Source organism: Mya arenaria, chromosome 12, assembly GCF_026914265.1.
Source record: "Mya arenaria isolate MELC-2E11 chromosome 12, ASM2691426v1".
Lineage (NCBI taxonomy): Eukaryota > Metazoa > Mollusca > Bivalvia > Myida > Myidae > Mya > Mya arenaria.
The window spans coordinates 4908230-4935137 of NC_069133.1; the positions used below are offsets into that span (position 1 = coordinate 4908230).

Sequence of the window (26908 nt, forward strand, 5' to 3'; positions counted from 1 at the left end):
TTGTCACAGAAACGTGACATAACAGAAAACATCAAGAACGTAACACATTCCATTTCTTACAAAACAAAGTAACATATGACCACAAAGTACTATTGAGTAGATGCCAATTAATTTCTTGTGTTCTTTTAAATCATATTGTTTGGCATATATGAAGATGTATGTATGTAAAAACGTAAATAACGTTACAGATATTTTTACCAGGATTCACTTTTTAAAGGGTATAGTAATTATTTTTTATGTTAAAGAATCAAAGTTACAATCGATGTATAACGTATAACGTTTAAGTAAATGTTAAAGGTAAATGGCTTGATCGTGATTACCGTATTGGAAGCCTGGTATCAATTATTCACTGTCTGTTATTACTGTTGTGATAATTGAAGTATGGTCAGTGTAATAGCAGTCAGCGGTTCTGCAAAACACATTGAAGGCCCAAGCCCAATCTTTCACCTACTGACCTCAGAATCAATCGGGGTCATCCGCTGGTAGTGTTCAAACTGCCTACCAGGAATTAAGTTTCTAGGCCAAATGTTTATCAGTTATTTACCTTGACCTTTGATCCACTTATCGCAAAATTAATAGGATTCATCCACTGGCCATGATCAACCTGCCAAAACTAAGTTTTCAGCTCAAGGTTACCAGCACATTTGCCTTAAAACACTGATCGCAAAGTCAATAGAGTTCATCTACTTGCCATGACCGACCTGCCTTCCTACTTTGAGGTTCTTCTGCATCAGCGTTCTTCAGATACTGAACGGAAACGGATTTGCCGCTTAGAGTCACCGCATCCTTGATCATTTTCTAAGTTATATAATAACCAATATAGTTCATATGCTCGTCCTTATCAAACTGCGTTACGATTTATTCTAGAATAATGGACGTGTTATACGGGGTTCGTTCAATCCCTAACGTCTAAACGGGTTTTTGCAAAAACAGGGTGCAAAAAGAGGGGTGTGAAAAATATTGAAATTGTATTTAGAGAAGTATTTTATGTTTGAAATTGATGATAAAGGTTTATATACATATTTTATCATATAAGTGCAAAGATGTTTTGCACAAAAACAAGCATTGAATGTTTTGAAACACAGGATTTACCTTTTCAATAAAACGAAACTTGACAGACACAGACAACAATTATGCCAATCATAACAACTCGACCATCTCCGGCAAGCTTCGATATAGACCTCGTAAATACAATCTCGGCAATGGCCGAGGTGTTCTCATTGTTGTCAAACTATAAACCGCAGCCTTGCAGGAGCCCTTCAAGTATATATCATTATGTTTTGACAGTATGGAATGAAGGAAAACACAAACTCATACTAATTCGTTGGATATTTTTTTTGAGAACGGAACTAAAATTAAATAGCATTATCTGGTAATATTTCTTGTTTTTATGATATTTTAGAGATGCAATATGCTTTTACCCGGAATCCCGATCGGAATAACTACCCACGTTTGGTACAAAACAATTTGTACGTGAAGGATTTGCCATATCAAAAATCGTAATAAAACATCCGTCAACGTACAGTTATTTTGACAACGTTCCGATTTTAAAGTCACTTGGCATTTAAATCGTTCTCAAGTTATAGATCGGAAACATATTGGGCGGACGCACAGATGAATGGAGGGACGGGCGGCATGATTATAATATGCACACCTTTTTGGAATAAATGATTTACTCTTATATATAATTAGTCGTAATGCATAAACTCTAGTTGGGTTACCCTAAAACATAATGCAAAAATGACGTGGCCTACAAACATTTCTATTTACATCGAAGTGAAATCGAAAGTACAGTTTTAGAAAACAGATTGTGAGTATTTTTAGAAACTTACGAGGAAGAGGATCAATATGTTACCTTCTGTTCGTCGGTATTCTTGTTATCTTCATTTGTGACATTGTTATTTTCTAAAATTCCTTCGACTTATATGATGGTAATATGTAATTTGACAAAAATGATAACATAATGATTTCAAGCTGCATCATTGGACAGGACAACACATTTTCACTGTGACATTGGAGATGATAACACAATAGCAAGGTACGTGAGTTTTCTCATGTTCTATTTTATTTATACTAGGACATTCTTTAAGTCATTTAATTTCCTAGGCAAATGATGAAGCTATCGAGAGTGAAATGCTTGTTTACCAGGATCGGATGATTTAAAACTTGTCAAAACCTGTCGTGCAAAATAACGGGGATATATCGTTGAGTTCAGCACTGCTCCCTAAAGAAAATGAAGCTGGTAAATATTATACATATTTTTGTTTATATAAATGACTAACCAAAAAAAGAACCGGGAATAATTAATATAATTAAATTGATATATTTTCTCCTTTTTTTATATTTTTTTAGACAATTACTCATGTATTCATTTTGATGTCTAGTTATTTGAGTTATTTCCCTTTGATTGAATTAATCTAGTCTCAATAGTCCAGAAATCGTTTTCAGAAATGTCTGCAGACATATACCCTAAAGTGTCACTTCTAGAGGAGAGATTGAAATTTTGGAGGATTGAAATTGTACGATGTTTGGACAAGCCAACATTTTTATCACAATTGGCTGCTAAGGATGTTTTCAACGAAGGTACATGCATATTTTTTTTACAGGATATGGAGTATGTCTCTGATTTTAAAGGTGTCTTATTATCGATTCTTATTTTGGTTAATTGATATGGTAGCTAAGGCTCCTTCGTTTACACGTGTAAACGGCGTTGTGTCGTTTTTCGCCCGTACACGTTCACAAAACCTCAGACCGTTTAACCGAAACGGTCACACTATTTATAAGCGTACGGAAATATTCTCTGTATTCTCCGTGTCGTGTGCAGTTAACGAGGTTGGTTTCGTCAGTCTTAAGTGTGGCAACATTTCACTAAATTTGAAAAAGATTGTCGTATGAAGGTTAAGTGCAACTTCTGTGGAACGGAATTATCGTATTCGGGAGGAAATACAGGAAAAATGACGAATCATTTGAAGCACGCCTATAAATCTATTAAACAAGACCGCAGTATTTGTTAATATACACATTCACTCATCTACAAATCTCGTAAACCAAAAACCTGTAGTACGTGCTAAGATGCTGATTAACGGGAATTTACTTTATTCCCGAAGATAAATAGTGAATTTCTAAATAAATATGTTTAGTATTGTTTAACAATAATCCCCATTGAGAGGACAATCTGATAAAAATAGAAAATCATGACATTACAACATGTGTTAATACAGCGTGGATATGAATGAAAGATCGGGAATTTGAAAAAGAAATATTGGATTAATTTCCTCTAAGATTTAAATAAACAGGTAAACAGAAAGTTGAAATTGGATACTGTAATCCATGCCTACTAGAATACAAGCGGTGATTATTCATCTTGATCAATGAAACATGAAGATATCTATTGTATATGTACGTACAGGCAGTATTTATTTACTACGACCTTTCCTCAACGGCATCGGTTCGTTTTCATGTACCGTGTACAAGTTTACAAAAATATGTAAACGTGGGAGCCTTAATGGTAGCTTTAGCTGTTTTTCAATACTGTATAATGACTTAAATTAACTTTACACGAGAAAGGATCGCATCGGTTTTAAAGGCGATAAAAAAGTAACATTTAAATTTAAGGTCGAAAAACGTTTTGCATTCAAACGCCAAATAGTTGCAATATAGGAACACATGTAAATAAATATGCGAAAGTACCAGTTCATGAAACTATCTTTCAACATTGTTTTTAGCGCCTAAACACTATCCACATAACTTGGTATTGTGCCCCGGATAGTGCATGTATATCGTACACTATACAATATTGTAGTTTCTTTTTAATGCGGCACAGAACAATGTTGTGTGGATAGTTTTATATATTAGGGAGCGATTCAATGTTGTACGGATTGATTAATATATTGGGACACTATCAAATGCTGTGTGGATAGTTCCATATGTAGGGGCACGAAACAATATCATGTGGGTAGTGTCATATATTGGGGAACAATACAATGCTGTATGGATAATTTCACATAAAGGGTAACAATGCAACATTGTGTGGATAGTTTCAATTATAACTGGGCGATACAATAATGTGTCATGGTTTTTATACATTTGGGGCACTATTCAATTATGAGTGGATATATGAGCCTTAGTATATATATATATATATATACATATATATATAATTATCCACACAACATTGAAAAGTGCTTCAGTATATAAACTATTGTGCCTTAATATGTATCAAACTATCCACAGAACTACATAGTGCCCAAATATATGAAACTATTCACACAACACTGCATAGTGTCCCCCAATATATGAAACTATCCACACAACATTGCATAGTGTGCCCCAATATATAAAACTATCCACACAACACTGCATAGTGCCTAAATATATGAAATTATCAACACCACACTGCAAAGTGCTCAATATATGAAAATATCCACACAACACTGCAAAGTGCTCAATATATGAAACTATCCACACAACACTGCATAGTGCTCAATATATGAAAATATCCACACAACACTGTATAGTGCCCCAATATATGAAACTATCCATCCAACACTGCAAAGTGCCCCAGTATATGAAACAATCCACACAACACTGTATGGTGCCCCAATATATGAATTTATCCACACAACACCGTACGGTGCTCAAATATATGAAGCTATCCACACAACACCGTTCCCTTAATATAATAACTTTCAAAACAACAAATTGTAGTGTTCCATTTTAAAGATCACTTGTAGTCCAATACAGATCAGTTTGCATTTTCATTTTTAATATATATTCAAATGACCAATTAATAATATTCGAAAGCAGTTCGACACAAAAAAGCTTAATAACAAAAGTGTAGACAAAGTACTTTTCCGTGTGATGTTAACGGATTTTGAACGAAATTCCAGAACCTTCTGCGTGCATATGCTATTGCTAAATTCCCCTTCTAACCAAAGAAATTATGTTTTAAAAATTCAAACGAATACACGTAAAGCATTTTACAATATTGAAATATTTTGCTTTCCCAACCCCCTTTTCAATTGATGAGCCTAAATTCATTGCACTTGCAGATGAAAAGTCGAGGTTATATGATATATATCAGAATCGAACAGCAACAGAAGCCGGAGAGGCTGTTCTGGACTCCTTTGGTAGAAGCTCTGCTCCAAATAAGTGGATGTCCTTCCTAAATGCACTTGAACAAGAAGGTTCGTTAGTTTTATTTAATAATATATAAGCTTTTCACACATACTTACAGTTATGAACTTCTTATACACTAATATTTTCTTCTACGGGTTCAGGAATTTTGTAAATAAGCATTCATTGACTAGCATACTGACATATTTCTTGGACCAGCTGAATACAGTTGTGTATTAAATAAAGACGAATGTCAAATTCTTTTATTTACATGCATTCCCCGGTAAAAAGCGCCTACCTGCGCTGATGATAAACGAAAACCGCAAGGAAATATGTATATCCGATCGTTTTAATTCCGTTTAGACGTAGAATACATACTGGTAATCCAATAAGAATCACAACATAACATTATAATTTTAATGAAATTTGCTTTCTTACATTGTGACGTTATATCCGGTTAGAGGACGTCATGATTGGTACTAATTTCATGACGTCAATCCCGGTTTAAATACTGAAAGCAAAACGTCTTTCAGATATTTTCACTGAAATCAATTATACAAAATATTCTTACATTGTGACGTTATATCCGGTTAGAGGACGTCATAATTGGTACTTTTTTCATGACGTCAATCCCGGTTTAAATACTGAAAGCAAAACGTCTTTCAGATATTTTCACTGAAATCAATTATACAAAATAATCGAGGGGTGAAAGCGAAAAGGCTTTATCTTCTTCTTCATCTAATGACACTTAGAACCTTTTCGCATTCACCCCTCGATGTATCCTCTCAAGATTTAGATAAAATCATAATAAATAACTTTATTAAGATAAATCTGTATCATAAAACAACACAAAGAAAATCAACTGTTTGACTTGCTAAAATATTACCAAATAAGAAAGTCATTCTTTCCAAAAAGTTATTTACAAACACGCGGGGTAATATATTTTCTGAACAATAGAAATTTATCAATGTTATATTACAAATGTGTTATTCTAAAATATGTGTAATGGTCAATGTTCTTCTTTAACAAATGTTCTTGTTGTTAATTCTTATGCGCCCATATTACACTGATCCATTAGGCCACACCAAATTGATAACTTGTTCATCGGATTTTTTTCCAAAAAATAATGCGAGCGAAATAATAAAAAAAAATATTTGTTTTGCATTTAGCAAATAAGAGGAGCGAGCGAAGAGCGAACAATTATATATAGTGATTTAACTCACCTTTGCTCACATTTTATTCACTTATTAACTAAACAATGATATTGTAAACATTACAAGGATAACATCCAGTGAAAGAATGATAACACTAAAAGATAATTCTATACAGATATTAGATTTGAGATCAAACAAATGCTATTTGAGATCAAGCAAATGCATTTCTTTAAACTATTTCATAAATGAGAGAACTCAAAACCACAGTTTTCCAGTTTTTTAAACCTTTTTGAAAAGTGTTTTCAAAATACCCTATTTGACACAAGCGCCAATGGTTACAGCCACCTACCTGCACATGGCATATCCAAATCTATTAACTAGGTTAACTAGGTTTTCCACTTTTCCAGAGTAAAACTTGGATAAAAATAATTATCTATTAAAATACATTGTCATATCTCATGCCATGGAAATGACTAGACAAGGTGACTTGAAAAATAACTCACAAAATGAATATAGGCATTTGCAGTCAAATATAAACTACAGCTACATGTATCACTCTTGCTTTGTCTACATGATTGGCCTTGGTAGGCATCTAAGTTAAAAATGATACAGAAATACAGAAAATTCCAGCCAGCGCCAGTTTGATTTTAGGCTTTCTCAGAATTTAAATTCTTTTTTAAATTTGCAGACTTTCCTTATTTTTTTAGATATCTTATTCAAATTTAGACAAGTAATATAAAACATAAACATAAATACAAGACACTTTTACTTCTCTTGTACTGCAAGTACTGATTGTGTTAGTTTTCATATATGGCAAAAAAATATTTCAAGAAAATACAAGAATATGCAATATTTTTTCATAGACAAAAACCAATCAGCATACATATTTAACACTTGAATGTTTTCATATAAATATAGTTTAAATATACACATGAACATCTAAAAAAATCTACAAACATTTATTCGCAACACAAAGCGTGATTAATACCTTTTTCCAATCACACAGTCAGGCACCATTTTTTTATCCTTTTTGACTAATATTTACAAAATATACACAATCCGGCTTGTTTGATGTTTTTGTGTTAATGGTAAAAGCACATATAAATGTCAGTCAGGTTAATTTTTAGCGTCATCCTACTGTCCATGAACATTGACTCATCGGGGACAAAGGCCTCCACCACAAGCATGCCCTTGTTGCCTCATCGGGACAGGAATTTCATGATCCGCTGCGTCGGAGGAATCTGAAATTATGATGAGCAATTTATACATAAATGTTCATTGTAGTATAATAGTATGCATTACTAAAACAGTTTGATGATGACACAAGAAAGGTGGTGTTCGTTTCTTGTCCAAACTTTATTTTTCTATTACTGTACATGCATTGCATATGAATTAAATAAACACTATACTCTGATATGTAGCAAAATAAAAACAAACATGCATAAATCATTAAATGCACTGTATAATTATTTTTGAAGGAAACAAATAATACAAAAAATACATCATATTTGCTATATATACAGCAAAACAACAAAGAAGTTAAAATACACACCTGAAGTTTTTACCTGGACAGGTGTAGTAGGTATAGATGAACGGTTGGAAACTGTCTTTTCACTGTAACGGTCATCCGAATTCCCGTCAAACGTGTCCGAACCAAATTCAAACTTTGGATAATCACTGTCATTCACGATAAAATTCAGCACTTCTTGCCCAGTATATATACGTTTACTTTTAGCGTGAGCCAAATTTAAACAAACACATTTGTCCAAAATTTAATCAAACTTTAATTGGTTGTAGAATTGTCATTTGTTGACGTAATTTTCAAGCATCTGGAAGTGAAATGCCAATTTAGTCTCGATCATCTAGGCGCTTGTATCCGGGTATATATTTCATTGACTCTTCTTAGAGCGGCTGCATGATTGAGCCGGTGTTTTGATAATTGTTACGATCGAAAAACGCGGTTATAAGGGAAAAGGCTACATTCTACTAAACAAATAAGCGCTCGTAAAAAAATAACTATTTTTTTAGATGGTGCGGGCGCAAGTGATAAAACAATAATTTTTTTTTTGCTTTTCTGAAGAAATAGGTGCGGAAAATCCGATGAACAAGTTATTAATTTGGTGTGGCCTTAGGCACGTTTCATAATTACTTTTTCACATTTAATACTTTTCACTTTATATAAAAAACAAGAAAGGATCTTTACAATTATATAAATTCTAAATGTCGTTTTATATTTTCGAGTATACCATACATTTTTATTCATTTACGAGAACCGATCCGGTAATGTTTTAATTGTGTCTACGAGTTGTCTAATTGTCGATGACAAGCCGGTAAAAGCATATCAATTGTTAAATTCTCAACCTTGTTTGTCACATTTTCAGAGCTGGTATACGTCAAGTCATTACTGGAAGAAGATAATGTAGGTTCGGAAAAGGACAGGTTAAGAGGTCGAAAACTGATACGACTCTTTGGTCCGGAACTAGAGAAAACTATTAATCCAATAGACATAATAAGCAGCCTTGTTTCGAAGAAGGCTATAACAGAAGTGGACCGCGATGAAGTGCTAAATCTATGTCATACCAAAAGCAGGTTGTATGGTATAATGTGTCTTTTGCGCAGAATGCAGTCTCAATTACGACCAAGGGAATGGTATTACGAGTTCCTTCGCGCGCTTCGGGATAACGACTACACCTCGGAGTGTGAACTTTTAGAGCCGGATTTCTTGGAATGCCCTCATATGTTTGATCCTGAAAACGTTTGTAAGTATTCCATCATTTTAATAATAGTATTCATATTTTAGATGTAGTTGTATGTCGAGATCTGTTTAAAACAACTGCGAACAATTAAAAGGGCAATGCCTTAATACATTTATAAATGGGCCCAGTTAATCATGAAATAATGAGCATTTGTTTGATGAAATAACATTTTTGAAGTACACATGCTTTGCAAAAATGAATATTACGTAAAATCGTGTTCTTTAAAGGTGAAACACCAACTGATGGGGTTAAAGAACAGCAAACTGGTAAACAGATTCTTCGTTTTATTAATATTCATGTACAGCGTATGAAATAACATTTAAAGTTATCGGTTATTTAAGATCATCTTATTAACAAAAAGCTTTGATGTAACTTCTTTTTTTAAAGCTTGTGGCGCGTCCGAAAAAAGATCACAGTGCGATCAATCTTTGGAAGGAACAGACAAGGCGAAAGTATTTTCATCTAGTAGTACGGACTGCAAGAAAGCACTCAGTCTAAAAGGTCAAGTGAACTTTTATAACATTTTTAAGGACCATGATAGTCAATCAAACATTTGACGAAACAAACATAATATCGTGCTCGATACAAATACAAAAGTGGAAGGATGTGCTTTAACTGATTTGTGTTCCTTTCTTGATTTCATATGGTTACTTAAGTACCAATTTTAACTTGTTCAGATCTGTTCATAATACATATAACTTTTGGGTGTATGGATTTCAACCATCTCATTAGACCTCGCCATCTAAAAATGAGAACTGTTTATAATAATTACTGACCTGGCCTAGAAATCAGAACGGATTGTAATTACTCCAGGCCTCGCACTTTAGAAATGAAAACTTTAATACTTACTACATATCTCGCACTTTAGAAATTTTGAGCTGTATATAACTACTACAGATCTCGGACTATAGAAATGATATTTTTTACTACAATCGTTTGATACGGCGAACACATTCATGTACTATTTGCTTTAATTTTAGATCCAGACCCCGTACATGAAGACGATGCTGTACAGTCGGACGAAGATGAACTTGATTCTGATTCAGAATACAAAGACGATTTTCAAAGTTTGTGTATTATATATCAGTTAAAGAATAATTAAAAAAATGAGGAATGTTAGTTAGTACGTTCTAAAGGCATTTGATAATTTAGATAGAAAATAACCAATATCTATAGTCGTTACAAAAATTAAAGTTAAATGACGGATATTTCTGTTGAATAATAAGGCTTAGATATTATATAATGTGTGTGTAATTTAGCAATGACGGGTATGAATGGTCTAGTATCATATGTGTCAGACCATAACCCAAGAGGGTATGGGTTCAATTCAAGCTAGGTCGAGAGTTCTCTTGTTGTATTGGTGACTGCAACTCACCTAAGATCCCCACCAGGGTTTCCTTCTCGTGGCTTCTCAAACTGGACACCACTACTGGTTTATATCCAGGAACTGGGATCGAGAGTAATTCATCAGCATTTGTCATTGCCGAGGTTACTGAAACTACTATAAGGATCTTAAATATTGCAGATCCAAAACTTTGTCTGAGGGATTACCAGTATGAACTAGCTGAGCGAGCGATTAAGGGAGAAAACACCATCATAAGCGCTGAGACGGGGACTGGCAAAACTTGGGTTGCCTTGCATATCGTCTCAGAGCATCTTAATAAAGGGACGAAAGGTATAGACTCTCGCTTTTGTTAAACATTCAGCCAACGTAGCATCTGCTATTTAATACATTCCATATTTGCTGTTAGTTCATGAATATATCTACAGTCATCTCTTATAAACGTGGTTAGCATATGGCACCATACTGTTGAAATATTAGTAAATTATAAGTGCTCGGTATATTTAAGGAGCCCGGAAAGTTGTAGTCATGGCTCGAACAGGAATTTTAATTCGCCAGCAAGCAGATAGATTTAAGCAGATTCTTCCAAATTATAACGTAAGTATCTCGTCATTCCGATTTTCTTCAAATTAAATTATTTAAGTTTGTTAATCGTTTGACTGATGAACATATGTTTTATCCAGAGTTATTTCTCTCTCTATACATTTACAACCTTTATGTAAAATGAAATGGTGACCAAATTATATAATATACAATTTTAGACCAAGTTTATATCTGGAGGAGAAGATGAATCAACGATGCTTCATGTCTTCGTGAAAGATGCGGATATCCTCTGTTTCACGCCAAAGATACTTGTCAACAATTTAGAGAACGGGAACATACCAAGTCTTGCTGTATTTTCCTTGTTGATATTCGACGAATGCCACCATACAAAGGGATCGGGAGCGTATGGAGAGCTTGCAAGGTTGTACCTTACAGAGAAATTTGACAGAGTTGCTGGACTTCCACAGGTAATATTTGATTTTCATACGGTATAATATTTTAAATGCCTTACAAAGATTTCAGAACGAAATGGCATTTTTTATTCTATTTGACAGCAAATTGTCATGGACATCATGTGTAATATATTGGCATTTGAGACATAATTGCGAAAGACAAAGTTTTTTTTGTCACTTGGAACTCATATTACGAGTACAGTCTTAAACTAAGCTAAATACTTGCCATCTATGTTTGCTATGCTATGTACATTCTATGAATTACAATTCAGTTTCTCTGTTATCAGATTGTTGGTCTCACTGCGTCTATTGGTGTAGGCAATGCAAAGAATGAGGAAGATGCTGTTGAGTATATAACCAAAGTTTGTGCAACACTCGACGTCAAACGGCTGTCAACTGTTGAAAGATGCAGAACTAGTTTTGAAAAGCACGTGAATACACCGAAAGAAGGTCTGTTGTGATGATATCTACTTCGTATTGTAAAAAATATATACGAACAATAGCCGTAGCATTAAAACAGCAATAATTTAATGTGCCAAGTTGTAGGTGTCAACATTCTAGTTTATGAATTTCGGTGGTGTATTAATACATATAGATTGAAACAGTGAATTTAATGAAATACAATTTACCGTTTTACTCATTTTAACCGGATAGGGGAAATTGCATAAAGTATTCAAGAATAAAATTACAACATATTTCACCGAGTGAGCACAAACAAAATTTATTTCACGACTTTCTTCTTACTGAAACAAATAGTTCACTGTAGAAAATAAATGTTCGCACATACTTTCGATGTATATATTTGTTTGACTGTGTAACTATGAAATACAAACTTCCCGGTAAATTCACACAACACTTATCTGATAAATAAACTGAACAAATCCAATAACACATCAACTGTCGCGTTGTATTTACTCTGCATCTGCAAAACGATAAACAAGCGAACCAGACTGAACTCTGATATTGAGAGTGATAAAATATCAATGTTTCAGAAATCAAACTCTTAAAACTTTCTCAAAACTTTGTTATTTGCAATGTTTAGCTTACAATTTCTATCGACCTTTCAAATATGCATTCATATAATGGCGACCAGTGTAAGTTGGTCAATGTATTACCTGTAATTATTTAGGATATACATGAATTAATATTTTTTTATTGATAAACGTTTATGAAATGCTTGCATGGAAACACAGTACATAGAGCTAATTTATAACAAAACGACAGTCTACATCATCGGCGATCAAAACATTGCGTTCAACGAGTAGCGGGGTAGAAAAGGCTTTATTTATTAAAGTGACACTCTTATTCAAAATCAAAAAATACACATGTATAACAAAAATAAATTTTGATTGTTAACCTTTAACTACTTACTGAATGATGGATGTATAGAAAATATCAATCACTAATAACAAGATTGTAACCATGTATTTAATAGCTGAAAACGCAAAAATATTAAATGATTCGTGAATGCTAAAATATTTACTGTGATCTACTTTAGTCTCATGAGGTTGAAATGCCGTGTTTTATGCATATTTCTTTCAAATTAACTCGATATCCTTCATAAGAACCACTGTTTTTGACATTTATTTATCCTTTTGGGATTACTAAACAATAGTATTAATTGTGGTAATTCGTATGTGGGAGTAAGAGTAAAACTTTAATAAATATGAAAACACCCATACATGACCAAAATTGAATTTAAAAGTAACATTAACTTCATGTAAGATCGTTTTTATCACTCCTGGTCGTATGAAAACACCATTTTGTACAAATAATACGTTATTAAGAATATGTTTTTTTTATGACATTGAAATAAATCTGATCTAACACTAAACTCCACAAATATCCTCTATATAATAGATCATGTAAGTTAATTTCAAAGAACGAAATGATGATGTTTTCTGTATTGTGAAGCGTGTTTTTCATTTAATTTGATTTTGGTCATTATGACAGAGGGTGCTAGTGTTCGGTTCCAAATTGAAATGTCTCATAAAATGATAGCGATTACCAATATTCGCAAGATCGAGGGATCATAAATACTCATCTGATTTCAGACACAATCAAAATGACAGTTCGGGTCAAAGATCCATGCAGAAATGTGCTGATTCAAAATATGATCAAGACAGAAGATATACTGAACGGTAAGTAATTATTTTGTATCATCTGTATAAGGGTTGTCGCGTTTGGAGCGCAAATTATTATGGTGGGATCTCGTTCTTTACCCGTATACTACAAAGCCTATGTTTATGTTTCTAGTAAATGTAAAGTGAAGTGTAATAAATGAAAACAAAGAGCTCAGATTTTTGTTTGTAATCGTCTTTTAAAGGCCTTCCATAAGTCAAAAATGGATAGGGAAGGTCAAAAATTAAAACGTTTCAAAAGTTCATGTTTTAATAAGTTTTGAGGAACGATCTTTTTGGGGAGTAAAACATTTATTTTAGGTGACATGCTTTGGGGTAGAACAAATTTTTCAGAAGAAGATTTTATCAGATTTTGGATAAAATAGATTCATATTCTTTCGAGAAAGTCTATCGACATTGTTACTTTTTTGTGTCAAAATGTCCCAGACTACCTAATCAACAATGTCTTTAGAGTTCTTGATGATATCTTTTCAAATAAAAAAGTTATTAAAAAATGGAAAATAGTGGATGAAATTCATTTCCTGGTTACAAAAATGCAAATATTTTTTTTGTTAAATAGCTGCAATTACCACAAAGCCTCGAGACATTGTTGATTGGGTAATCCCGATAATTTTGACTCATAAACATATTCATTTTATATAAAGACATTTCCGAGAAAACGTAAATGCTTTTTAATTAAAAATCTGATAAAATCTTCGTTCGTTAAAATTGCTCAACTCCTTATTGCAGCTTTTTATGTTGCAATGGATATATGAATTATGCTTGCTTAATATTGAAACTCAAAACTAAATAAAAATTGATTTTTTTTCAATATTTTCAATTTTGGTCTCTCAAACAACGTTTGCATTGTGGTCGGCCAAGGTCCCGGTTTTTTTGGGTGTAATTGAAAATTGCATTTGTTTATCCTTTGATTGCTTTATCACAGGAACGGCATGTGTTTGTTCAAAATATATCGACTGTGATTACGGATCAATGAAAATTGCATTTGTATTTTTGCTATTATTGCTATAATTTTCACGTAAAAAAGTATACCCAAGCATAGTTTACGTAAAAAGCAGCTACTTAAAATTGATCGGATTTTGGCGATCGTTTGCGTTTACCTTTCTTTAAGAAGTACTTTGTTTTAAAAATATCGATATCTGAAAATTGCTTTTTATCATCGACACATTCTACTTGTTATAACTGGACTTCTTCCAGTAGTCTACATGCATTATTCTATTTTTCAGACATCTGTTTCTCAGTGTGTGAACCAGATATCATCGATGTACTTGATAAAAGGCCACGGGAAAGGGGAACTATCGCATATTACGGCTGGACAATACAAATAGACAAAACAGCAAAACGATTTGTTCACGATCCCGAAAGTCTTCGCAATATTACAACGTGTGCAACGTATTTAAATGTACGCAATTTTATTATTCAATACTTCTCGGGAACATTTTTTGAAGAATCCTAGCAGCAATTTCGTTCCTAGGATATATTTCATATGTGCACTAATTCCATTGGAAATTTGTTTTTTTAATAGTTATTGTTTGCATTTGCGCACCTTCAATCTTACCCAGTATTATTTAATGGTGTGGATGGTGCTACAGGAGGCTTTCTGGATGTATTGATATCGATGAATGTATGTAACATAGTGCTTTTATCCAGGTCTACTGTTCTGCGTTTGAGGTGAATACACTTTTGCAAATTCGAGATGTTATGAAATACTTAGCAAATGAGACAAAAGAAGAAGCTGAGAGGAGATCAAAATTTACTGACCAAGAAAAGGAACTATTTGAAAACTTCAAGGGTATGGCGTTTTTTTGTTGTATTTTATATGTAAATGTTTAGATTTTCCCTTTTCACTTACTGATACTCTCATAACGTGTGAACTGTTTATAGAATTACAGAAAGATTTAACTAAGAAAAGCAGAGATGTTGACGCAGCCAATCCAAACGTCGAGATAATTTGCGACCAGCTAACAAAAATGTTCCAGGAAAAGGGTCCAGAGTCAAGAGCTATGGTCTTTGTTAAGGCAAGAGCAACATGCTTAGCACTTGGAGATCTTTTGGACAAACGATTAGTGTATAAAGCTCGATGTCTGTATGGACAAAAGAAAATAGGATCAATGAATGGTAAGATGTTTAATAAAAAGAAATTCTCATATAAGCAGCCGTTTGATGAAACATACATATTAATTTGGAAACTAATTAGAATGGGTCGATATATATTATATGTTTTTCTACTGATTTACCAATAAAATTCAAACAGAGCTGTATAACAGTTGAAATTGCTGAATTAAAACTTTTCTGCAGTGTATTTCTTATCTTATAAATGGAGATGTGATGTTTTTCCAGGTATGAGTCAAGAAGAGCAGACAGAAGTATTGGAGAGGTTCAAGGAGGGCCGCTTTAAGATAATTGTATGCACGTCTGTTGCAATTGAAGGGATAGATGTTCCAGATTGCAATATTGTCATCAATTACAACTACTCTGGTGATGAAATCACAAAGATACAAATGAGAGGTATCCCGTTATTGACATCGTTCTGAACAATTGGCTTAAACCGAAAATGTATTTTTCAGACATAATCCATCCAGTTTTGGAATACATATGAAACAATTAAATATTTTTTTATAATTAATAATGGTAAACAAACCCATCCTAATAGGCCTGCAAACGGCACACCGTTCTTTTACAAGGAAAGCATTCACTGTCAATCTTTAAATATCTACATGAAAAACTACAGAAACAAGCTCAGTAGCCAAATGTTTAAACATAAACCCCGTTTAATGACACAGGGTAAACGCCAAACACATGAAACACAAAAACAAAAATAATCACAAACAAGATACACTGAACGACATCACGAAGCTACACAAAAAATACAGTGCATATATTCTATATAACAAAAGTTATGTATGTTTATCAAGGATTGTCAGGTACCGCCTTGGAACGGTCAGTAAAATGTAAATTTACTGGGGGGTTTAACTAGCTTGTGTGCACCACCTCAGTCTTATCCCAACAATCCGATTAAGGTAAAAGCGTATAAGGTAAACCTTATCAAACTATGCATTAATTTGATGAAACCTAAACGAAAAATGAATAATAATGAACTAATAGGTAACCCCCATGCTTAAATATAGGGATCCCGACTCTATCTATAGATAATGTAACACAATTCAGAGTACCAAATACAAGCTGCAAGTTTTAAGGTTAAGTGAAACATAATCACCTCTTTTCTGGCCCTCAAAAAACCTGCTAAAATAATGCACTTCATGTTTTAATTTTACATCTGATATCACCATGGCTCTTCATGTTTCTACTTACTCCTATATACATTGCCAATATGGGCATTGTGTACATGCTGATGTTGTAAGACATTGAAACCTACATAATGAAATAAGTTACGAAAGCTGAACTTATCATAAATATTTTGGTTGGTATCGTTGTAGGAAGAAGCCGAACACATGATGCATCCACAGTCACACTTGGAAATGAAAAGTTAGTTGAAAAAGACATGGTGAATGTCTACAAAGCCAACTTGATGTACAAGGCAATGGACACCTTTAAGAAGATGGACGCCCATGAATTGGAACACAAACTATACTTGTACCAGAAAGAGGAAGTACGGAAGCAAATAAACAAAACAGATTTGTTAGAAGCAATGAGAAACCGTCAGTCCTCCGATGATATGGAAATTCTGTGTGTCAAGTGCATGAAATACATTTGTCACGTGTCTAGCATGCGTGTACTATCCGGAAGTCAACATTTTGTCATCACTGAAGAGTTTCCGGAAAAGGCTGATAGGAAGCCTCATAAAAGACCAGAACGCTATTTTGGGCTCGATAAGAAAGAGAAAATGTCATGTAAACGGTGCGGCCAAGACTGGGGTATCGTTGCGCAAGGACTTGGTTATGACATATTCGTGTTTAAAATAGGAGGAATTTTGTTCCGACAAGAAGATATAGACAAAATCCAAGACTTTCAAAAGTGGGGTCTGGCTCCGAAAATGATTGACTGCACTTTGGACGAAATTCCAAAACTTTTAGCATACCAAAACCGACAGAAATGACTTGCGCATGTAAACAATATCTGTTTTATGACATTAACATGTTAATACTATGGTCGTTGGAATTTGCTGTGTTTTTTGTATGCAAGATAAATTATATTTGGTATTGCTTCTATTCTTTTGTGGCTTTATAGGAACGTATTGTCTGATGATAACAAGTTATGTGTTTTATTTATATTCTTTAAAATAAATTAGGTTGAGTATAAACAAAGTATGTGTGTAAATATTAATCTGGTCATGAATCGTTTTTCAGTAGAGGTTTATCATTCTTGTAACATATATTCACAACATATTTGTGTGTATTGTCCAACTCTTCATTTAAATGCCATCGTTTTCACTTCATTAATTTGATTGTGTATTATTTAACGTTAAGCTTAAAATTAAAAAGGAACTCGTTGCCAGCTGATTTCATATGATATAGATTAAAAGGGATTTCATATACTCAAAATTTACATGATCTGCCAAGCAAAAAATGAAATGTTTTATTATCTCAGATCATCTAGCATTACCCAAGGTCATCTTACTGCATGCAAGACGGTACCCAAAAATCCTAGTTTTCGTTATAGTATATATGTACTGTGTTATTTGTAGAGTTTTGAGCTGTTATTCCATGTTTCTGGTTTGTGATTGTTTGTTTTTGTGTTCTTTGTCTTTGGCCTTTACCCTGTGCCATTAAACGGGGTTTATTTTTTATTTAAACTTTAGGCTATTGAGCTTGTTTCTGTAGTTTTGCATTATTGATAATGAAGCCTTCATTATCGTGGTTTAAGTAATTGCAGATTTGGCATTACTAAATTCAGCATTTAAAGCACATAACCTAAATTTTAAAAAAAATGTGATTTTACGAAATTGATTAACATGTTCACGAAACGCTTTGTAAATCTGTTTGCTATGTATATACTATTTGAATATGCATAGGACGCAATCATAAATATAAACACTCAGAAATAAAACAGTGTTTTTATAATGTGTATAATATATTTTATAGTTTTCCAATGACCTTTATTCTGAGAGTATTGTGCCTGTATTTTTATACGGTGCTATTCATATTCAGCACAAACTTTTTCCGCGTTCTTAAAGTACCGTATTGATTTGTGTATACGTTTTTTTTTCCGAAAAATGCATTTTTCCCAGAAAACCGGGATTTGCTTATTGGCTGTCGTTGAAAATGATAAATTTCGAAAGGAATGTAGCCTACTAAAAAGGCAACTTAAAGCTTTTAAACAAACGAAAGCTTTTGAACAGAGGGCCCGATTTCTGACTTTTGACACTACCGGAATGTTCGGCTGGAAAATTGCATTATTTCGCTCTTCTCCAATGATGTTCCAGGCGCGTTTGCAACAATAAAACAAAGTTTCAATGAGATAACTTTTTTAGGAAAATGGCAGGTCGATGATAATGATGTCATCAAGAAAGACTGCATCTCACCAAGATGTTTAAGGTTTAAGGTTCGATCCCCACAAGGGTTACCTTCATTGCCTGTTTGCGTGTTCAGAACGAAATGGCATTTATGTCTACTGTTTGACGGCAATAAGTCATAAACAGGATGTGTAATATATTAGCATTTGGAACATATTTGCAAAAGTTTTTTGTCACTCGGAACTCGTCTTACAGTCTTAAACTGATCTGAACATTTACCGCCTATGTTTGCTACGCTAAGGACATTTAATGCAGTCTACGAATTACAATTCAGTTTCTTAGTTATCAGATTGTTGTTCTGACTGCGTCTATTGGAGTAGGAAATTCAAGGAATGAGGAAAATGCTGTAGAGTATATAACTTAATTTTTTGTAGCACTCGACGTCAAACGGCTAACAACTGTTAAAGTATGCAGAACTAGTTTTGAAAAGCACGTGAATACTCCGAAAGAAGGTCTGGTGTGAAGATATCTAATACTTGTTGTAAAATATCTACACGAATAGCCGTAGCCCTAATTTGAATTGATGTTGAAGGTTGATAATATCCTGATATTCACATTGATTGAAAAAAGTGACTTAAGCTCAACACACTGTTTCACTTATTTTAACTCGATAACAAAAATTTGCACACAGTTCTTAGAAGAAAACTCTATTTCTGGTGTGATATAATTTTGCTTATTTTTCTAATTCAATATATATTAGTATGCTTTTCATGAATAATATGCTTAAAATAAAATTAAAAAGTTTTTTAAGTGTAAAATTGCAACTTAGTTCACCGAGTGAGCACAAAAAGTATATTTCACGATTTACTACACTAAAACAAAAAGTTATCCGCTACTTCGTTCTTGCTTTTCGGTGAAATATGGCGTTTTATAAGTAAAATAAAACAGTGAAAATAGTAATACTTCCACTGCAAACTAAGGAATAAATATCAAATTTGAAGACTAGTTTTGAAATCAATTGGAGTTACTATCCTTTGAATAAAAAGGAATACCCCACTTTTGAAACATTTAATTATATAAAAAAATAGTTCGACAGAAATGCATATTTTCAAAGAAAAAAATGGAAAACAAAACATTACTTACCGTTTATAAGGGTATGGGCATACTATTTTTCAAACGTTTTCTTGAAGATCAATGCCCGAACATTAACTTTCATACAACCTGCCTACAAGCGATTCAGACTGTTTTCTGACAATGAACGTGTTTGAATATCTATGTATCATGCAAAAAAGTTTTTTATTTTCAATGTTTATCACTTTCACTATCGACCTTTCAAATATTTATTAAATAATGGTAACATCTGACCAGTGTAAGATGGTCAATGTATAAACTGGAATCATTTGAAGCATAAATGCATTAATAAAAGTTTATATATGAACGTTTATGATATGCATGCACGGAAACACAGTACATTACCTAATATCACCATTTATTGGATGAGTGAAATCGTGATATACCTTGCCTTGTTGACTTTAAATACGATGCTGGACCTAGTCGTATGCAATAGTATTCTAGCTCTGCTGACGGGATAGATGAGGCGTATCATTGATCTACTATCGTATTTGGAAACTATGTTTATCACAACATGATTGTAATTTGATTTCACTAATAAGATGAACATCATCCATATTTATGTTAAACCTTCGCGTAAATTTGTCTTGTTTATTTAATGTCATGTACATATCCGTCTTGTGGATGGCGATTGTTTCTTGTATTCATCCAAGTTTATGATGTGTGACATGTAGTCTATTTAAAGACTGGAAAGCTAGTTTTGAATGATCAAATCGATGCTCTTACACGGACGAAAACTTAAAAAACAACAACAGAAAACAACACAAATATCTAATGAAAAGCAGTCTAGTTTCACACAAATTTAGGCAAAAATTGTGAGGTAACAATTTCTGGCTAAGCCCTAAAACACCTCTCGCGTTTTGAGCGCAACTCTTTGGAAGGATCTCGTTCTTTACCCGAAGTGTATATCGCAAATGTTGATGCTAACAGTGCAAGTATAGTTATGTGTAGTGAATAACAACAAAGGGATCAGATTAATGTTTAAATTCTTTTATGTCCTGATTTTTTTAATTTAAATTTAAAATTGCATTTTTTATCCTTTGATTGCTTTATCACAGAAACGTCATATGGTTGTTCAAAATATATCAATTGTGATTACAGAACAATAAAAACTGCATTGGTACTGTTACAATTAGTCCTATACTTTTTCTTGTAAGAGTTTAAATAGCATAGTTTACGTAAAAAAACAACTACTTATAATTAATCGGATTTTGGCGATCGTGTGCGCGTACCATTCTTGAGGAATTACAATGTTTTAACAATATTTAATTGATGTCTGGAAATAGCTTTTTATCATTGACGCATTCTACTTGTTATCACTAAATTTCTTCCAGTAGTTGACATGCACTATTTTTTTTGGCATTTGTTTGTCAGTGTGTGAACCAGAAATTATCGAATTCTTGATAAAAGGCCACGGGAAAATGGAACTCTGGCATATTACGGCTGGACAACACAAATAGACGAAAAAGCAGAACGATTTGTTAACAATCTCTACAGCCTTCGCGAAATTACAACGTGTGCAACATTTTTGCCTGAATCCTAGGAGTATCGTACTTAGGAGATATATTCAGAAGTGCACTAAGTTTATTCGATTTTTTTTCGAGGTACTAAGTAATTCCTAGGATTTTCAATGAACACACTGGTTGGCTATGGCATTGTTGTACTTGCCGATGAAAAATCTCGAGATTTATATTTTCTTTCCGAATTGTACTGCAATCAAACTATCCCTGATATTATGTTTTTATTTAGGGTTTCTATTCTGCCATTGAGCACCCTCAATCTTACCAAGGTTTCTGATTTCATGGTGCGGATGGTGCTACTTGGAATTCTTTCGAATGTACTGATATCAATAAATATCTCTAACATTGTGTTATTTATCTAGGTCTTCTGTTCGGCGTTTTGGGTAAATACGCTTTTGCAAATTCGAGATGTTATGAAATACTTAGCAAATGAAACAAAAAAGAAGCTGAGAGAAGATAAAAATTTACTGACCAAGAAAAGGAACTGTTTGAAAACTTTAAAGGTATAGCATGTTCTGTTGCATTTTGCATGTAAACTGTTGATATTAAGATTTCCCCTTTTTGACTGATACTCTCATAACTTGTGCACTGTTTTTAGAATTGCAGAAAGATTTAACTAGGAAAACCTGAGAGGTTGAAGCAGCAATTCTAACGTTGAGATAATTTGTAACCGGCTAATGAAAATGTTCCAGGAAAAGGGTCAAGAGTAATGGTCTTTGCAAGAGGAACATGCGTAACACTTGGGGATCGTGGGGACAAAAAATACTCTATAAATCTCGATGTCTGTATGGACTAAAAAATAGAGACAGTGAAAGGAAAAGCGTATATTATTATTATCATTTTGATTTAATTCGCGTATTGACAGCTGCTTGGTGAAACATATACTAGTAAGTATTAGGAAACTAATTAGCATTTCAGGGTTGAAAAAAGTTCATAAGAAATGTAACGATAGGTTTAATACTAATTTAACAATATAAATCAAATTGAGTTATATTACTGTATACTATAATTAAAATCAAACGAAACACTTTAAAATTGTTGATATGTTACAGCTGAATCGGAATATTTTAATATTAGGTTGGATTTCGTACCGTTTAAAGAAATATGATGTTTTGCTAGATATGAATCATGAATAGCAGACAGAAGTTTTGTTCAGGTTCAAAAAGGGCAGCTTTAATATAATTTTATCCACGTCTATTGCAATTGAAGGGATATATGTATTTAGATTGCAATATTGTCACGAATTACAACTTCTCCGATGACGAAATGATAAATATACAAATGAGAGTTATCCCGTTAGAGATATCGTGCTGAGCAATTGGCTTAAACGAGGAACGTCGGTTTTAAATTTGAACTTTCCAGATTTTAAAAACGATAGATCTATCAAATGTATTATATATTGTGAAGTAATTATTAAACACATGCCTGTAGGGCCACACACGATACGTCGTTCAATAAGCAGAAAGAAGCCGAAGGTATAATGCCCCCCACAGCCACAATTGAAAATGAAGGTTAGTTGAACAAGATAAAGTGAATGTCTACAAAGCCAATTTGATGTAAAAGGCTAGGGATACCTTTAAGAAGATTGAATTGGAACACAAGCGAGATATTTACCAGAAAGAGGAAGTACGGAAGCAGGTTAACAAAATTGATTTGTTTGAAGCAAGGAAAAACCATTAGTTCAAAGATGATATGGACGTTATGTGTGTATAGTGCATGAAATAGATTTATCACGTGTCTTACATGAGTGTATTAACTGGAAGTCAACAATTTGTCATCATCCAAGCATTTCCGGATAAGATTGGTAGGAAGCTTCACAGAATACCAGATCCTGCTCGATTCGAATAAAAGTATAAAAAGTCTTGTAAACGTAACATCCAAGACTTGGGTAACGTTGTAGATAGATAGATAGATAGTTTATGTTTAAACTTGTCGCTACTGAGCTTGTTTCTGTAGTTTTTCACATAATTTGGACACGACATATTCGTCTTTAAACTGAAAGCTTTCTGTTCCGACAGGACGATATAGACAAAATCAAGGCTTTCAAAAGCGGGGTCTGGCTCCGAAATTGGAAATTATGATATTGGATGTTACTACAATGTAGGGGCGGATCGGCGTATCAAGGATCTGGTGTAAGAGGAGGCGTAACATTAGGGCGTAACCTTTTGACTTGCAGACCGCCCCCAAACCCAAGATTAATATGGTTTAAAGTGTTGAGAGGGGGGGGGGGGACCTCCCCCAAGACAATTTTAACAATTATTAGTCCGAAATGGTTCATATTTGGCGGATTTCTTTAATCTCTTTTCCCCTGTATTGATTTTAAAAGTAAACTTAGGCGAGTATAGTGGTATGGGCGCGCGCCGGGTCCATCCCTCCTGGAACCGCTAGTGCAATGTACTGTGTTGTTTGCATACAAGATACTAGCCCAATTCTATTAGACATTATCATCATTATTGATGCTATTTTACAAACATGTGTTTTGAAACTGGATCGTCATTTATGTTCGTTCCTTAAATGTTCGCTTGTTTAAAGAAGACATGTTGAAAATACATTTCAATTTTGAATGTGAATTTGTAAATGAAGTTTATAATTATTACGTGTATACTGTTATTCTGGTCGTGTATCTTTTTGCAGAATAACTAAATCATTCTTGGTGCATAAATATATTAAGAATTATAAATATTTGACCGTACCGTCAAATTCGTCGTTGAAACTTTGTTTAGTCTTGAATGATAAACTTTTTTTCAATGTTTCTTGTAATTTCAAAAAGAAACATACCAACAACTTAAATCATTTGATATAATTGACTCGAAGCATTTACGCGATCTGCCAGACAATCTTACATTATTTAAACAAATGGCATCTTATATCATCTTCAGTTTTCAATACATCAAGATTTGGACAAAAATGATTATTCTATGATGATTGAATTTAACGTTTTTATTTAATTAAATACACATTTTCATGAAAAAGGGTGTTTACGAATTACAGACATAAAATAAAAAACATCCGTTTTCATTGTAACTTGCGAAACTAAAGAGGCAACAGATCCTTTCAGAGAAAAGAATGCTCATCCCTAAAGGGGTCAACTGGTCTTATATACAGTATTTTCTCCGTCCACACGGAGAACTGGTTATGCCAATTTGCATATAACCAAGTACATCAACGTACTATAAACGTACTTCCGCCTAGAGCGGAACGTTAGATTACTTATTCCTCCGAGAAGATTCGCCCCGAGGTTTAGCCTGAGAAACTCGTTGGTACGGCAATTCCGATCCGGCAGTTGTCTTCACCGCTTCCAACATTTGTAACGTGCGAGTCTAAAGACGCAACAGATCCCTTTAGAGAAAAGCATGCTCAACCCTACTGGTTTTATATACAGTATTTTTACATGGATAACTTGTTAGGCATATTACCAAGTACATCAACGTACTATGAACGCACTTCCGCCTACAGCGGAACGTTACATTATCAATGGTAAGAACCGCTTTTACAATGAGTTCAATAAAAAACACGTACCTAACATTTCGGGCGTTATACTAGTCTTTGCTTTCGTTTGTCGTTCGGTTTTGAGTTAAATGAACTATCGCACTGTTTCAGTGTCCAACCCTAGGTGAATGACCTATCTTATATTTTGAACTTCAGCTTCCGTCCTCATTAAAAAAAAATGTTGTACATATGAACGACATGGAATCGATAAGGGTTCATTCAGTGGCATCACCAAGTGTGTGGATGCGATGCACTGATGGATCAAGGCGCATCCCCACCCACACCCAAAACAAAATCTTCCGAAATTATTTTTAAATTTCAATATAGGAGAGAATAAAGGGAAAAAATAAGCCCAAAAATGCACCATTTCAGACAATAAATTGTTTAAATTTTCTTAGAACTGAACCTCAAAACTCCCTTACCAACCCTTTAAACCAAAAAATCGGTTCTGATGGAGGGGCGCAATTCAAAAGGTAACGCCCCTAAGTTAAGCCGTCTATAAATTTGAATCCTGGATTCACCCCTGCGATACATCTGCTCCGGATGCGTGTCGGTGAGTTCATCGGCTGCTCGTTGTTTCCGTTTGCTTTTCAAGACGTTTTATCATTTTAAATAATCATTTCTTCAAATTCTGAGTTTAAGAACAGTTCTTTATAAAACAAATCATCGAAATCTTAAAAAACCCGCCTTATATTGCTGCGGTGCAGACTACAACAAACATGTGTACTCTACACGTATCATAAATGTACTTTTTCAAGTCATGGGAAGCAAATGAAAAAGTAGTCCCGAGTAGTCTGCGGTAAAATGATGAAATGTTATTATTTCGCTGGAGCCAAATAATCGTTAACCTATTTTCCACATTTTCTCCGATGAGCATGGAATACTACTTGCATAATTATATTTTTTCAAATAAAAACATATTTGATTTTGAAATGTCGTAATTTAAATTTCATACTTTACAATTTACTATTCTAATATATCATTTTAGCGAGTGACTCATCCGACCGTAAACGCAGTTTGATGCTTATGTAACCTGTATTGCATGCAGGACTTTGCATATATATATTTTTTTTTATAAAGTTTTAAAGTTGAAGCCCATTTCCATGAAATCAATATGAATTTCACCAAAATTAAATATTTTCTTTGCAGTGTTTCTGTATAACATCGGGACTATTCAAAACTGTACACTTTCTTTTGTCAATTCAGTTCAGTTTAATGCATTTATTAGCTTTAAACCTTCAAAAACGAATATCATTAGCGGAACTGGCTTACAAAAAAAACAACATTTATTAGTACTACGTTATTGTAAAAAGAAGGATTGTTAATGACTGAATGAACATAAAAGGAAAATCAGTGGAAACGATTGGTAATGATATGAGAATGAATGCAAATTACTCCATATCAATGTAAATAAACAACGATTTGCATTTGAATAGCAATTGCGTACATAGATAAAGTCAAGAGTTTTTCTCAACTATCGAAGACATGTTCATAGCAAACTTATCAATATACAGGTCGCATATATTTACTTGGGATATATTTTACCCAAATCTTGTAATTTGGACACTTCATTTTCGCTCATTCCCGGCCTGTTATTGCGTAAACATATTCACATAATATTAACATATTCATAATTAAGTTCATTTAGTGTATATTATAATAAATAAAATATCAACTTGAAGGGGCATTGTAGCTGACAATTATTAATAATAAATATAAAGAAGCAAACTAGTAGTTCTAACCAATACGTAATGCATTAAAGCGAACACAGAATGACGTGGCCTTTCGTGGCCCTTCGTGGCCTATGAAATGAATTCGAAAGCGAAAGTAGAATTTTAGAAAATAGCGCGGG

At 33.5% G+C, this 26908-nt stretch overlaps 1 protein-coding gene across 3 annotated transcripts; it reads left to right on the forward strand.

Annotated features, from left to right (window-relative positions):
• The first annotated feature begins 1789 nt into the window (after window positions 1–1789).
• LOC128212455 (antiviral innate immune response receptor RIG-I-like) lies at window positions 1790–18510 on the forward strand. 3 transcript variants are annotated; one of them, XM_052917924.1, is made up of 18 exons: window positions 1790–2038; window positions 2107–2242; window positions 2449–2583; window positions 5052–5186; window positions 8651–9028; window positions 9253–9291; window positions 9413–9526; window positions 10006–10092; window positions 10551–10700; window positions 10876–10964; window positions 11129–11377; window positions 11650–11812; window positions 13417–13503; window positions 14730–14905; window positions 15154–15295; window positions 15388–15621; window positions 15844–16011; window positions 16941–18510. In XM_052917924.1, the coding sequence occupies exons 3-18, from the start codon at window positions 2451–2453 to the stop codon at window positions 17558–17560; spliced, it is 2964 nt and encodes a 987-aa protein (XP_052773884.1). In that variant the 5' UTR covers window positions 1790–2038; window positions 2107–2242; window positions 2449–2450; the 3' UTR covers window positions 17561–18510. The 3 variants fall into 3 exon arrangements, with proteins under 3 accessions (XP_052773884.1, XP_052773883.1, XP_052773882.1); XM_052917923.1 differs by having other exon boundaries at window positions 2149–2242; XM_052917922.1 differs by lacking the exon at window positions 2107–2242.
• Window positions 18511–26908: the final 8398 nt, after the last annotated feature.